A 16,608-nucleotide genomic window follows, 5' to 3' on the forward strand; every position below is an offset into this window, starting at 1 on the left:
CTCCCTGGTGGTTGATGTAAGCCACTGAGGTTATGTTGTCTGACTGGAACCTGATAAACCGGGCTAAGGACAACTGAGGCCAAGCCATCAGAGCATTGTAAATCGCTCTCAACTCCAAGATGTTGATGGGGAGAGCAGACTCCTCCCGAGTTCAAAGTCCCTGCACCTTTAACGAGTCCCAGACTGCTCCCCAGCCCAGCAGGCTGGCGTCCATGGTCACAATCACCCAGGAAGGTCTCCAAAAGCATGTGCCCTGAGACAGATGTTTCTGAAAAAAGCCACCACAGGAGAGTGTCTCTTGTCGACTGATCTAGATCTATCCTCTGAGACAGATCTGCATGATGCCCGATCCATTGTCTAAGCATGCACAACTGCAGAGCTCTCAAATGGAATTGAGCAAAGGGAATGATGTCCATGGAAGACGCCATCAGACCAATTACCTCCATACACTGAGCCACTGATGGCCGAACAGTAGACAGTAGAGAGAGGCAAGAGTAAAGAATTTTGGCTCTTCTGACCTCTGTCAGAAAAAATGTCATCGATAGGGAATCTATTATGGTCCCTAAGAAAACTACCCTTGTAGCTGAAACAAGGGACCTTATCTCCAGATTCACTTTCCCTCCGATCTCTGTGTGAGATATTGCTTGTTTAAAAGATAGCGCCTGAACCAACATGTCGTTCAGGTAGGGCGTCACTGCAATTCCCTGAGACTGGATCACTGCCAAGAGAGCTCCCAGAACCTTTGAGAAAATTCTGGGAGCTGTGGCAAGGCCAAACGGAAAAGAGCCACAAACTAAAAGTGTTTGTCCAGAAAGGCAAATCTCAGAAATTTGTGATGATCCCTGTGAATGGGAACATGAAGGTACGCATCCTTCAGGATGGACGTCATGAACTGATCCTCTTGCACCAAAGGAAGAATGGAACGTAGTTTCCATCTTGAAGGACGGTACTCTGAGAAACTTGTTTAGACACTTCAGGTCTAGGTGGTCAGAAAGTTCCCTCTTTTTTCGGAACCACTAACAGATTGGAATAGAAACCTAGACCCTTGTCCTGTACTGGGACTGGAACTATCAATCCTAGGGAGGAAGATCCTATACACATTTGAAGAATGCCTCATTTTATCTGGTCTGCAGATAATATTTAGAGGTGAAACCTGCCCCTGGGAAGAAAAGTCTTTAATACCAATTTGTAACCCTGAGATACTAGGTCCGCAGCCCAGGGATCTGAGACATCTTGTATCCAAACATGGTCTGATCCCGGATCGGGGGCAAACCCTTCATGCTGATTTAGATTCAGCTGCAGGTTTGTTTGATTGCTTCCCCTTATTCCAAGATGACTTGGACTGTTTCTGTTTGGAAGAACTTGCCTCTGAAGTTGCGAAAGTAATGGAAATTACTCTGACGTCCTTTCAGTCTATTCTTGTCTTGAGGAAGAAAAAACCCTTTTCCACCGTTGATATCAGAAATAATTCCTGTCAGACCGGGTCCAAACAAGGTCTTACCCTTGTAAGGAATCGCCAGAAGCTTGGATTTAGATGAAACATCGGCTGACCAAGACTTCAGTCACAATGCTCTGCATGCTAGCACAGCCAGATATTTTGGCTCCCAATTTAATAACCGAGAGTCTTAATCCTGTCTTGGATTTCCTCTAAGGGAGTCTTCTACCTGAAGAGATTCAGACAAGGCGTCGAACCAATAGGCTGCGGCACTTGTCACTGTGGCAATACACACTGCAGGTTGCCATTGGAGACCTTGATGAACATATATTTTCTTCAAATAAGCCTCCAGCTTCTTGCCCATTGGATCATTAAAAGAGCAGCTATCCTCAATAGGAATAGTAGTTCTCTTAGCCAGAGTAGAAATGGCCCCTTCTACTTTAGGAAGTGTTTGCCATGACCGTTTAATGGAAACAGCAACTTTTTAAAGACAGGAGACGGGGAGAAAGGTATCTCGGCCTCTCCCATTCCTGTGTTATAATCTCTGTGGCACGATCTGGCACAGAAAAAACATCCACAGAGGGAGGAACATCAAAGTATTTATTAAGTTTACTAGACTTCTTAGGTGTGACAACGACAGCATTTTTGGAGTCGTCCAAGGTAGCTGAAACCTCCTTTAAAAGTACACACAGGTGTTCAAGCTTAGATCTGAAGGATACAACTTCAGCATCAGATGAAGGAATTACACTGTCCGAATCTGAGCTTTCACCCTCAGAGGTTACTGACGTATCTTTCTCATCAGATTTATGAGAAAGGGCAACTTGGGTAGCCGAAACCAGAGCAGAAACCTTACTATCTGAATCTCTAATTGTCCTCTTGTGTTTACCCTGTAGCAAGGGAATGGCAGATAATACCGCAGATACCACAGATGATACCTGGGCAACAATTTCTGCTTGCAAATAAACTCCTCCAGGAGATTGAGAGGAACCGCAGGGCACTGCATGTGACACCATTAAGGCTTGGGACGTTTGAGGAGAAGGCTGTGACAATGCCTGAACAGCATCATCCTGAGAGACATTTGCCTCATAAAAAATAAAGATTAACTTTTTGTTTAACGTCCTCTCTATGCATGAGGAACAAAACTGCAAGGGTGGCACAACATGGCTTTCCAAACAAAGGATGCACCTGTTCAAAGGAGAAGGATCCTGATCCATTGTGTAGGAAAAAACTTTCATCAATTTTTTTCCATTGATTTATTAATTTTAAAATACTGTCTCTTTAAATAGGATGTGGTAAAACTATCTGACAACTGCTTCCACAAAAAACAGAGTTAAGGCTTCCTGATCTATAGATTCAAACTATCCTTTTTTGTCTCAAATTTTAAAATCAGCACCCTCACGCAACACCTCTTCCCCCACGATGCTCAGTACTGCTTGTACGAACAAACGACAAAGGATTCTAAAAAGAAGGCAGTTGCGATCGCTCCGACTTCTAAGAGCGCAACACTGTGAGATCACGTGACCGGACTTTGAAGCTGCACCACCACTACTCGGTGCGCTCTTCAAAGCCAAAAAAGAAACAAAGTAAAATGAAGCCGCTTCCTGTAGCAGTTTGCTACGACGGCTTAGGATCGCAATATGCAATGCAAGTGCCCCCAAACACCTCATTCTCCAAACTCTATCTGGACAATTAACAAGTTTATCTCAGACATATGGAAATTGTCTTGACCATTAACAGGTCCATGTAATAAATTGGGTGTTTATTTTGTAGGAAAAAGCAATTAAACTCAGACAATATGGCGCAACTCCTTATTTTCATAAAGGCAATTAACCCCTGTCTCACTTCACATAACATAGTGCCTGCTCCCTGCCATCAATGATCCTTATAGAAGGATTCTAGTCCCCAGTAGTTGCAGAGTTAAGGTTAACCCATTCAGTGTCAGCCTCCTAGCCCCAGAAGACAAAAAAGCACTTACCTGCAAATCTAGCTGTTCAACAGGAGGACAGCTCACCCGGTATGAAAGGAAGCCACTTCTTAAAGAGACCTGTGGGGAAAAAAAAAATAACAGAGTAAACCTACTCTGGCTTTCTATACAGGGGCAGCAACATGTTAGGAAAACACAGTGAGGCCCACCTCACAAGTTCCTAACTGCTTTAAAGCCACCACTGCCCTACTGAAGAAGCTAACGTGTAGGATCGGCTAGACCCAATCTTTGAAAAGGAAAGATCAGAGTAAACCTACTCTGGCTTTCTAAACTAGTTAAAAATCTTGCTTGAAGTAAAAGAAATCCAATTTCTTCAGATAGTAAAACGTCACCATCTCCATGCACGAAGGCAAAGAGAATGACTGGGGTTTGTAGGAAGGGAAGTGATATTTTGGCTGTGGTGCTCTTTGCCTCCGTCTGCTGGCCAGGAGTGATATTAACAAAAGTAAATGATGACGCCGTGGACTCACCATATCTTAGGAAAGAAAACTATTACATAACAGATTATCAATAGACAACCAAACATTATAATTTAGGGATGTGCATTCGGATCCTTCATGAGGATTGGAATGCGGGAGTAAGCAGCGGCTCGTGCCCTCTAAGATCTGGATTTGCACAGATCATAGTGTGGGGATCTTTTAAAGTAATCAATCCAACTACAAAAACATCCGAAGGACACAAGTCACTGCTTACTTCTTTATTCGGATTGTACATCGCTATTATAATTACTTTTGATGCCACTACAACAATAAAAAAGTCAAAAGATATAGAAAATAAAATGTTGCATACGACAGATAATGAATTTGTTTAAAGCTGGATAGTCATTTTGATGTTAACACTACAAACCTTGCTGTCATAGAATTTCTCTCGCTTGTCAGTTAATACAGAACGGATCACAATGCCAGAATATTCTATCACCATTTCTCCTACATCTATATTTCTTTTGCAAAACAAACCACGCCCATGGATTGCAGACCTAAAAGGGGAGAAAAAAAAAAGTGTCCAAACAAGGTTAACCACCTGCCCACCAGATATTACTGCAAACCTCTCGCAGCCATGGCAAGGGGTTAATAAGTTGCTAGCGTTAGCTCTAACCCACCTGTACACCCCTACAGCTTCTTTGGATGTCTTCTTCAGGTGTCTGAATCTCATGGCCATCGGCAAATCCAGACTGGTTGCACGCCTGAGAAAAAAAAAAAGTACAGCTCAAACTTAAACTGGATACACCCAACAAAAAGTGAACACTAAATGTTAAGATAATATGCATCCCTCAAGATGTAGAGAGCAGAGATTACACAGTGACCTTTGCTCCTCACATTCCTAGTGTCCCATACTCATTGTTAACCAGCATCTCTGAATGCTAGAAACTGGTCAAACCCCTTCCCTCCCAAGGACAACAATTATTGCAGAAGTGAATATATTGGTTGTGCAGGTTCACTATGGTGATATTCTGCTCAAGTAGGGTTATGCCAATGTGTGCAAAAGACAAAATGGTTACCGTGTGGATTTTAATTGCACTTCCTCCTCTTCCTCCTCATATGGACCTATCTCTGGCAAAGTTCTGTGCTGAGAAGCCAGGAAGTTAAATATATCAAATGTGCATTTCCTACAAAAAAAAAAAAAAAAGAGACCGGAAAGAAAAAGGTTGATGTTATTTTTAATGCAGTTATAAAACAGTGTCTGAACAGAATGAAGTACTGGGCAGAGTGACAATTTTGGTAATGATACCTACATAAGGACTTTATCTACATTTCGTTTGTACGAAAATGGGGGATGGCGGGACCATGACCTACAATAACCCTCAATTTTTATCTCCAACTACCACTTGGATTGTAATACATGTAATCATTCTGTGTCAGTATGTATGTATGTGTATATATATATATATATATAGGTTTACACAGTGTCTCTGTGCAAAGCGCTCACCATATTTTCACTGTACTGACAGGGAGCCGACACAATGGAGCGTGGGCGGGGACACCCCCCCTTAAAGTTGATCCTGTGATAGGCTGCCACTCCGAGCGAAGCTGCCGAACTCGCTCCAAATAGGGTATATACAAACACAGAGTGGAGAATGGCGCACAAGTACAGGATTAGTAGAACATCTTCTGAGGTGATTAAATTATAGAGTTTCCAGGCAAGCCGATAATAAAAACAGTTCTAATTTTTATTGTATAAAACGGATGCTGAAAAATCACATCCCGACAAAGATAGCCAGATAGCCAGCAGAGATACACATCAGGTGTAGGGGCTGATCTCCACGCAGGCGTGTTTCGTGCCCATGCGCACTTGTTCACTGCTTACCTGGAGATGAGCCCAGCACCTTATTAAAGCCATATGATCAAAGCTAATTAAGCACCTGATTGCAAACGGATTTAAAGGGGAAAACACCTCTATATGAGTTACAATAGAAAAGCCTACAAGCACGCCAAAATATACAGAATCAATGTGTGGATATAAATATTATGTGGACATCAAAGACTAAAAAAATATCTAAATATAAATAGAAATACATAGTTACAATCTCATAGATATTCACGTTTCAGAAACATGTGAATATCTATGAGATTGTAACTTTATGTATTTCTGTTTATATTTAGATATTTTTTTAGTCTTTGATGTCCACATAATATTTATATCCACACATTGATTCTGTATATTTTGGTGTGCTTGTAGGCTTTTCTATTGTAACTCATATAGAGGTGTTTTCCCCTTTAAATCCGTTTGCAATCAGGTGTTTAATTAACTTTGATCATATGGCTTTAAAAAGGTGCTGGGCTGATCTCCAGGTAAGCAGTGAACAAGTGTGCATGGGCACGAAACGGGTCTGCGTGGAGATCAGCCCCTACACCTGATGTGTATCTCTGCTGGCTATCTGGCTATCTTTGTCGGGATGTGATTTTTCAGCATCCGTTTTATAAAATAAAAATTGGAACTGTTTTTATTACCAGCTTGTCTGTAAACTCTATATTTTCATCACCTCAGATGTTATACTAATCCTGTACTTGTGCGCCATTCTCCACTCTGTGTTTGTATGTGTATATATACGTGTGTTTGTATATAGTGTGTATATATATATATATATATATATATATATATATATATATGTATATAAATTTACTTCAAGAAACAGAGAGAAACGCGAAGAGGACACAGTAGTGCCCTCTCCAAAGAAAGACAGGGATTTCAGCACTCCAGAAAATTTTATACAATAATTTAGTCAGTAACTCATTGAAAAAAATTGTAAATTTGTTTAATATGTTAAACACAGGTGTTCTCAGCTTCAGTGCGAACTAGTCAACGGCTGGGTCCCCTAAATCAAAACCACACACATGTTAATTTATAACATTTATTATAAGTGCAAATATATTAGAAAACAGAATTTATGCTTACCTGATAAATTACTTTCTCCAACGGTGTGTCCGGTCCACGGCGTCATCCTTACTTGTGGGATATTCTCTTCCCCAACAGGAAATGGCAAAGAGTCCCAGCAAAGCTGGTCACATGATCCCTCCTAGGCTCCGCCCACCCCAGTCATTCGACCGACGGACAGGAGGAAATATATATAGGAGAAACCATATGATACCGTGGTGACTGTAGTTAGAGAAAATAATTCATCAGACCTGATTAAAAAAACCAGGGCGGGCTGTGGACCGGACACACCGTTGGAGAAAGTAATTTATCAGGTAAGCATAAATTCTGTTTTCTCCAACATTGGTGTGTCCGGTCCACGGCGTCATCCTTACTTGTGGGAACCAATACCAAAGCTTTAGGACACGGATGAAGGGAGGGAGCAAATCAGGTCACCTAAACGGAAGGAACCACAGCTTGCAAAACCTTTCTCCCAAAAATAGCCTCCGAAGAAGCAAAAGTATCAAATTTGTAAAATTTGGCAAAAGTGTGCAGTGAAGACCAAGTCGCTGCCTTACATATCTGGTCAACAGAAGCCTCGTTCTTGAAGGCCCATGTGGAAGCCACAGCCCTAGTGGAGTGAGCTGTGATTCTTTCGGGAGGCTGCCGTCCGGCAGTCTCATAAGCCAATCGGATAATGCTTTTAAGCCAAAAGGAAAGAGAGGTAGAAGTCGCTTTTTGACCTCTCCTTTTACCAGAATAAACAACAAACAAGGAAGATGTTTGTCTGAAATCTTTAGTAGCCTCTAAATAGAATTTTAGAGCACGGACTACGTCCAAATTGTGTAACAAACGTTCCTTCTTTGAAACTGGATTCGGACACAAAGAAGGTACAACTATCTCCTGGTTAATATTTTTGTTAGAAACAACCTTCGGAAGAAAACCAGGCTTAGTACGCAAAACCACCTTATCTGCATGGAACACCAGATAGGGCGGAGAACACTGCAGAGCAGATAACTCTGAAACTCTTCTAGCAGAAGAAATTGCAACTAAAAACAAAACTTTCCAAGATAGTAACTTAATATCTATGGAATGTAAAGGTTCAAACGGAACCCCTTGAATAACTGAAAGAACTAGATTTAGACTCCAGGGAGGAGTCAAAGGTCTGTAAACAGGCTTGATCCTAACCAGAGCCTGAACAAATGCTTGAACATCTGGCAAGGCTGCCAGTCTTTTGTGAAGTAAAACAGATAAAACAGAGATCTATCCCTTTAGAGAACTTGCAGATAATCCTTTCTCCAAACCTTCTTGTAGAAAGGATAGAATCTTAGGAATTTTTATCTTGTTCCATGGGAATCCTTTGGATTCACACCAACAGATATATTTTTTCCATATTTTATGGTAAATTTTTCTAGTTACAGGCTTTCTAGCCTGAATCAGAGTATCTATTAAAGAATCTGAAAACCCACGATTTGATAAAATCAAGCGTTCAATCTCCAAGCCGTCAGTTGGAGGGAAACCAGATTCGGATGTTCGAATGGACCCTGAACAAGAAGGTCCTGTCTCAAAGGTAGCTTACATGGTGGAGCCGATGACATATTCACCAGGTCTGCATACCAAGTCCTGCGTGGCCACGCAGGAGCTATCAAGATCACCGAGGCCCTCTCCTGATTGATCCTGGCTACCAGCCTGGGAATGAGAGGAAACGGTGGGAATACATAAGCTAGGTTGAAGGTCCAAGGTGCTACTAGTGCATCTACTAGTCGCCTTGGGATCCCTGGATCTGGACCCGTAGCAAGGAACCTTGAAGTTCTGACGAGACGCCATCAGATCCATGTCTGGAATGCCCCATAATTGAGTTATTTGGGCAAAGATTTCCGGATGGAGTTCCCACTCCCCCGGATGGAATGTCTGATGACTCAGAAAATCTGCTTCCCAATTTTCCACTCCTGGGATGTGGATCGCAGACAAGTGGCAGGAGTGATCCTCCGCCCATTGAATTATCTTGGTCACTTCTTTCATCGCCAGGGAACTCCTTGTTCCCCCCTGATGATTGATATATGCAACAGTCGTCATGTTGTCTGATTGAAACCTTATGAATTTGGCCTTTGCTAGTTGAGGCCAAGCTCTGAGAGCATTGAATATCGCTCTCAGTTCCAGAATGTTTATCGGGAGAAGAGACTCTTCCCGAGACCATAGACCCTGAGCTTTCAGGGATTCCCAGACCGCGCCCCAGCCCACTAGACTGGCGTCGGTCACGACAATGACCCACTCTGGTCTGCGGAAGCTCATTCCCTGTGACAGATTGTCCAGGGTCAGCCACCAACGGAGTGAATCTCTGGTCTTTTGATCTACTTGAATCATCGGAGACAAGTCTGTATAATCCCCATTCCACTGTCTGAGCATGCACAGTTGTAATGGTCTTAGATGAATTCGTGCAAAAGGAACTATGTCCATTGTTGCAACCATCAATCCTATTACTTCCATGCACTGCGCTATGGAAGGACGAAGAACAGAATGAAGTACTTGACAAGAGCTTAGAAGTTTTGATTTTCTGACCTCTGTCAGAAAAATCCTCATTTCTAAGGAATCTATTATTGTTCCCAAGAAGGGAACTCTTGTTGACGGGGACAGAGAACTTTTTTCTTTGTTCACCTTCCATCCGTGAGATCTGAGAAAGGCTAGGACGATGTCCGTATGAGCCTTTGCTTTTGACAGGGACGACGCTTGAATTAGGATGTCGTCCAAGTAAGGTACTACTGCAATGCCCCTTGGTCTTAGAACCGCTAGAAGGGACCCTAGTACCTTTGTGAAAATCCTTGGAGCAGTGGCTAATCCGAATGGAAGTGCCACAAACTGGTAATGCTTGTCCAGAAAAGCGAACCTTAGGAACTGATGATGTTCCTTGTGGATAGGAATATGTAGGTACGCATCCTTTAATTCCACGGTAGTCATAAATCGACTTTCCTGGATGGTGGGTAGGATCGTTCGAATAGTTTCCATTTTGAACGATGGTACCCTGAGAAATTTGTTTAGGATCTTCAGATCCAAAATTGGTCTGAATGTTCCCTCTTTTTTGGGAACTATGAACAGATTGGAATAAAATCCCATTCCTTGTTCTCTTATTGGAACTGGATGTATCACTCCCATCTTTAACAGGTCTTCTACACAATGTAAGAATGCCTGTCTCTTTATTTGGTTTGAAGATAAGTGAGACCTGTGGAACCTTCCCCTTGGGGGTAGTTCCTTGAATTCCAGGAGATAACCTTGAGAAACTATTTCTAGCGCCCAAGGATCCTGAACATCTCTTGCCCAAGCCTGAGCAAAGAGAGAGAGTCTGCCCCCCACTAGATCCGGTCCCGGATCGGGGGCTATCCCTTCATGCTGTTTTGGTAGCAGTGGTAGGCTTCTTGGCCTGCTTACCCTTGTTCCAGCCTTGCATTGGTTTCCAGGCTGGTTTGGGTTGTGAAGTATTACCCTCTTGCTTAGAGGATGCAGAATTAGAGGATGCAGAATTAGAGGCTGGTCCGTTTCTGCGAAAGGGACGAAAATTAGGCTTATTTTTAGCCTTAAAAGACCTATCCTGTGGGAGGGCGTGGCCCTTTCCCCCAGTGATGTCTGAAATAATCTCTTTCAAATCTGGTCCAAATAATGTTTTACCTTTGAAAGGAATGTTAATCAATTTTGTCTTGGAAGACACATCCGCTGACCAAGACTTTAGCCAAAGCGCTCTGCGCGCCACGATAGCAAACCCTGAATTTTTCGCCGCTAATCTAGCTAATTGCAAAGCGGCATCTAAAATAAAAGAGTTAGCCAATTTAAGTGCTTGAACTCTGTCCATAACCTCCTCATACGAAGATTCTTTACTGAGCGACTTTTCTAGTTCCTCGAACCAGAAACACGCTGCCGTAGTGACAGGAACAATGCATGAAATTGGTTGTAGAAGGTAACCTTGCTGTACAAAAATCTTTTTAAGCAAACCCTCTAATTTTTTATCCATAGGATCTTTGAAAGCACAACTATCTCGATAGGAATAGTAGTGCGTTTGTTTAGAGTAGAAACCGCCCCCTCGATCTTGGGGACTGTCTGCCATAAGTCCTTTCTGGGGTCGACTATAGGAAATAATTTCTTAAATATAGGGGGGGGGGGGGGAACAAAAGGTATGCCGGGCTTTTCCCACTCTTTATTTACTATGTCCGCCACCCGCTTGGGTATAGGAAAAGCGTCGGGGGGCACCGGAACCTCTAGGAACTTGTCCATCTTACATAATTTCTCTGGAATGACCAAATTGTCACAATCATCCAGAGTAGATAACACCTCCTTAAGCAGTGCGTGGAGATGTTCTAATTTAAATGTCACAACATCAGGTTCAGCTTGATGAGAAATTTTTCCTGAATCTGAGATTTCTCCATCAGACAAAACCTCCCTCATGGCCCCTTGAGATTGGTGTGAGGGTATGTCAGAACAGTTATCATCAGCGCCCTCTTGCTCTTCAGTGTTTAAAACAGAGCAATCGCGCTTTCTCTGATAAGTAGGCATTTTGGATAAAAGATTTGCTATGGAGTTATTCATTACAGCCGTTAATTGTTGCATGGTAATAAGTATTGGCGCACTAGATGTACTAGGGGCGTCCTGTGTGGGCAAAACTGGTGTAGACACAGTAGGGGATCATGTAGTATCATGTTTACTCCCCTCATTTGAGGAATCATCTTGGGCAATATCATTATCTGTGGCATTACTGTCCTTACTTTGTTTGGACACTATGGCACAATTATCACATAAATTTAAATGGGGAGACACATTGGCTTTCATACATATAGAACATAGCTTATCTGATGGTACAGACATGTTAAACAGGCTTAAACTTGTCAACAAAGCACAAAAAACGTTTTAAAATAAAACCGTTACTGTCTCTTTAAATTTCAAACTGAAAACACTTTATTACTGAATATGTGAAAAAGTATGAAGGAATTGTTCAAAAATTACCAAAATTTCACCACAGTGTCTTAAGGCATTAAAAGTATTGCACACCAAATTTCAGAGCTTTAACCCTTAAAATAACGGAACCCTATACAGTCCCAGCTATATGCTTTGCTGAGACCCAACCAAGCCCAGAGGGGAATACGATACCAAATGACGCCTTCTAGAAGCTTTTTTAGTGATTCTTAGATCCTCACACATGCATCTGCATGCCTTGCTCTCCAAAAACAACTGCGCAGTAATGGCGCGAAAATGAGGCTCAGTCTATAACTAGAAAGGCCCCCAGACTAAAAAAGGTGTCCAACACAGTGCCTGCCGTTTTTTAAACGTTCCCCAAGATAATAATGCCAATTATTAGCTAGAATCTGCATAATATGCCCCAATAAAGCAATCGTTTTAGCCCATAAAAATGTCTACCAGTTTTTAAGCCCTTTTTTAAGCCCTTTATTCTTTTATGTTTGACTAAGAAAATGGCTTACCGGTCCCCATGAGGGGAAATGACAGCCTTCCAGCATTACATGGTCTTGTTAGAAATATGGCTAGTCATACCTTAAGCAGAAAAGTCTGCTAACTGTTTCCCCCAACTGAAGTTACTTCATCTCAACAGTCCTGTGTGGAAACAGCAATCGATTTTAGTTACTGTCTGCTAAAATCATCTTCCTCTTACAAACAGAAATCTTCATCCTTTTCTGTTTCAGAGTAAATAGTACATACCAGCACTATTTTAAAATAACAAACACTTGATAGAAGAATAAAAACTACATTTAAACACCAAAAAACTCTTAACCATCTCCGTGGAGATGTTGCCTGTGCAACGGCAAAGAGAATGACTGAGGTGGGAGGAGCCTAGGAGGGATCATGTGACCAGCTTTGCTGGGACTCTTTGCCATTTCCTGTTGGGGAAGAGAATATCCCACAAGTAAGGATGACGCCGTGGACCGGACACACCAATGTTGGAGAAACATACTTATAGTGATTCAATATGTTGAAATAAATACATAGACAAAGCTGGCCAGCTCACAGAGGTTACTTACGATGCAGGCTATTAAACCTTAAGTAAGGCTAAAAAGGTTATTAAGCAACACCCCTACCAGTGGGTAGCCCAGTGTATTCACAGGAATCTGCTACCATGGATAACAATGGGGATCCATGCAGAATAACCCATAACACAGAAATAGTAACTGGCAACACCTCTCTCAGAGGATAACCCAATCTAAATTGGAAAATTGTACACGAGAAGGAATTGTTCCAGTAGGAATAAGTACAGGACACATGCACAAGAAATGGCCAATCGGTTTAAAGAGGCTATTCTAAAAATAATGTGAAATATGCAATGAACCAGGCTCTCAAAACTAATAGAGATTCTCTTTTGTGGGAAAAAAAGGAGAAAAAAATTAATAGAGTAAGGTTTATTACTGAATATAATGGACATTGGAATCAAGTCCGTAAGATTCTAAAAAGTAAATGGCAATTTTTACTCTCAGATGAAAATGTCAAGAGTGTTGTGGGTGATTTTCCATCTCTAGTAGCACGCAGAGCTCCCAATTTAAAAGATAAATTGGTTAAGAGCGATTTCACACACAACCCAAAAGCACAGAATTGGTTAGAAATTACAGAAATGAGTCACTGACTAAATTATTGTATAAAATTTTCTGGAGTGCTGAAATCCCTGTCTTTCTTTGGAGAGGGCACTACTGTGTCCTCTTCGCGTTTCTCTCTGTTTCTTGAAGTAAATTCATGTGTGTAACAGGGTCTGCACCCAAATTTAAATTGTAAAGTATAATATTAATACCTACTCCCTAATAATTCAGTATATTATGTATATCTATCTATCTATCTATCTATCTATCTATCTATCTATCTATCTATATTCTTTAAATCTGTAGGCTGCCTGAAAGATCAGAACTGAGCATCATACCTGACATAGACCTCACTGCGAGCACAGCCGGAGGGATTGACAGGAAGTACCTCTTCCTCTGCCTCCTGGGGGTGAAAGAGGAACTTGTATCCATGACAGCGTTCGGCACCACAGAGCTGTTCCAGTAAGAAGAGCACAGCATCATGTTGGACTCCCATCATCCGAGCCCCATTCATATGAGCTGCTGACAGACATGAGGAATTTTGGAGAACAAAATTTGTAGCAAGTTATAATGGGAATAAAAGTCTGCACCGATTTAAAAAATAGAACTATTGTCAAACAAATTCTCACAACTTCTCAGACTGGTGATCACTGTACAGCTAAGCACCTGTGGGCACCACATTATAAAGTACACAATACAGTAGACTGGTGATCACTGTACAGCTAAGCACCTGTGGGCACCACATTATAAAGTACACAATACAGTAGACTGGTGATCACTGTACAGCTAAGCACCTGTGGGCACCACATTATACAGTACACAATACAGTAGACTGGCATTTCTGAATCTTACTTAAGCTAAACCAAAATAATTCTCTGAATAAAGAGACAGTAAAGTCAAATTTAAGTGATTTGACAGGGAATTACATTATAAACTACTTTCTAAATTTGTTTCTATTAACAAATTTGCTTAGTTCTCTTGGTATCCTCTGTTAAAAGAGTAGTCCTAGGTGAACTCAGGAGCGTGCATGTGACTAACAATGTTATACATTGTGGCAAACACTTCTGTCAGACTGCTAAAGCCATGTGTATGTGCCTTTAAGCTTCCATCAGCCTACCAAGCATTACTCTTCAACAAAGGATACTAAGGGAACTAAGCAAATTTGATAATATAAATAAATAAAAAAATTGTTTAACATTACATGCTCCATCTGAATTATGAATGTTTAACTGTACTATCCATTTAAACAAAGGAGAATGAATGACTGAGCTACTAAACAGTGCACACACAATGCCAAAAACACACCATGTTTCACAGCTATTATAACTTACAAGAGAAGGACACTTGTCTAAGTCTTCCTACACCTCGAGCCTCTTGCACTTTCTCCAGCACAGCCTTCCAAGCACCTGTACACAAAAAATAGTGTAAACACCCACAATACTGCGTGCGCTAATAAAATCCACATCACAGTCTTACAAATCATAAACCCCAGACTTGCATGCAGTGCCAGCAAAGGGTAGCAGGACACTGGCTCTGCAAATATAAGATGATGGGAAAGAATATACATACATAGGATAAGGCTATTACTGTACTAGAAAGGAAATGTAAGGCAATGAAAACGCACTTTCAGCACTGTCTGTCTGAATGTAGAAACCATCTTCACTGATTATTTCAAAGCAAAGGTATGGGCCGCCTTTCTTTGGAAGATGGTTCTCCTTCTCTTCACGGAAAGAAAATTCTTCAAAGCAGGAAATATTCTCTGCAAAAGATTGGAAACTCAGTTACTTTTAGGTTAGCCATAGTTCTTTCACAATAAGACAAACTAACTTTCTAATACCTTGCAGCGAGAACGTACAGGCTGACATCTTGGGTGATTCTGGCTTAAAGTCTTCAATGTTAAAATTCATGATGACATCAGGATGGAGCCTAAAAGGGTAATTACAAACGTATAAATACAGCTAAAACTATAAAGAAAAAACCAACATACTAATAACTAAAGAGTGCATCCTTATCTCTATAAAAGGAAATTTATGCTTACCTGATAAATTTATTTCTTTTACGTCATGACGAGTCCACGGATTTCATCCTTACTTATGGGATTACGCCTCCTGGTCAGCAGGAGGAGGCAAAGAGCACCACAGCAGAGCTGTATATATATAGCTCTACCCTTCCCTCCCACTCCAGTCATTCGACTGAAGTTAGGAAGAGAAAGGAAAAGCCAAGGTGCAGAGGTGACTGAAGTTTAACAAAAACAAAGACCTGTCTTAGAAAATGACAGGGTGGGCCGTGGACTCGTCATATCTTAAAAGAAATATATCAGGTAAGCATAAATTTCCTTCTTTTACAAGATATGACGAGTCCACGGATTTCATCCTTACTTATGGGATACAATACCAAAGCTATAGGACACGGATGAAAGGGAGGGACAAGACAGGAACCTAAACGGAAGGCACCACTGCTTGAAGAACTTTTCTCCCAAAAACAGCCTCAGACGAGGCAAAAGTATTACATTTGTAAAATTTGGAAAAAAGTGTGAAGAGACGACAAAGTTGCAGCCTTGCAAATCTGTTCAACAGAAGCATCATTTTTAAATGCCTATGAGGAAGCCACAGCCACTAGTAGAATGAGCCATAATTCTTTCAGGAGGCTGTTAGCCACTAGTAGAATGAGCCATAATTCTTTCAGGAGGCTGCTGTCCAGCAGTCTCATATGCCAGACGGATGATATTCTTCAGCCAAAAAGAAAGAGAGGTAGCCGTAGCTTTCTGGCCCCTACGTTTTCCAGAAAAAACAACAAATAATGAAGATGATTGACGAAAATCTTTAGTCGCCTGCAAGTAAAACTTCAGGGCACGGACCACGTCCAAGTTATGTAACAGACGCTCCTTCTTAGAAGGATTAGGACACAAGGAAGGAACAACAATTTCCTGATTAATATTCTTATTAGAAACAACCTTAGGAAGGAAACCAGGTTTGGTACGTAAAACCACCTTATCAGAATGGAAAATAAGATAAGGAGAATCACATTGTAAAGCAGAAAGCTCAGAAATTCTGCGAGCAGAAGAAATAGCAACCAAAAATAAAACTTTCCAAGATAACAACTTAATATCTATGGAATGCATAGGTTCAAACGGAACCCCTTGAAGAACATTAAGAACTAAATTCAAACTCCAAGGAGGAGCAATTGGTCTAAACACAGGCCTGATTCTAGTCAGAGCCTGATAAAAAGATTGAACATCTGGAACATCTGCCAGACGTTTGTGTAGCAAAATAGACAAA

At 41.3% G+C, this 16,608-nt stretch overlaps 1 protein-coding gene across 2 annotated transcripts in view; it reads right to left on the reverse strand.

Moving 5' to 3' along the window:
* Positions 1–16,608, reverse strand: part of KMT2B (lysine methyltransferase 2B) — a 559,096-nt gene that overhangs the window by 6,954 nt on the left and 535,534 nt on the right. Inside the window, exons 30-36 of one of the 2 annotated variants that reach the window (XM_053690169.1) lie at positions 15,168–15,256; positions 14,955–15,089; positions 14,662–14,736; positions 13,669–13,849; positions 4,918–5,025; positions 4,519–4,602; positions 4,266–4,395 (exon numbers count right to left, since the gene is read on the reverse strand). In XM_053690169.1, the coding sequence (XP_053546144.1) occupies positions 4,266–4,395; positions 4,519–4,602; positions 4,918–5,025; positions 13,669–13,849; positions 14,662–14,736; positions 14,955–15,089; positions 15,168–15,256 (802 nt within the window). Of the gene's footprint in view, positions 1–4,265; positions 4,396–4,518; positions 4,603–4,917; positions 5,026–13,668; positions 13,853–14,661; positions 14,737–14,954; positions 15,090–15,167; positions 15,257–16,608 lie in introns of both variants that reach the window. The other variant, XM_053690168.1, reaches the window with a different exon arrangement.

This window comes from Bombina bombina, chromosome 8 (assembly GCF_027579735.1).
Source record: "Bombina bombina isolate aBomBom1 chromosome 8, aBomBom1.pri, whole genome shotgun sequence".
Classification (NCBI taxonomy): Eukaryota; Metazoa; Chordata; class Amphibia; order Anura; family Bombinatoridae; genus Bombina; species Bombina bombina.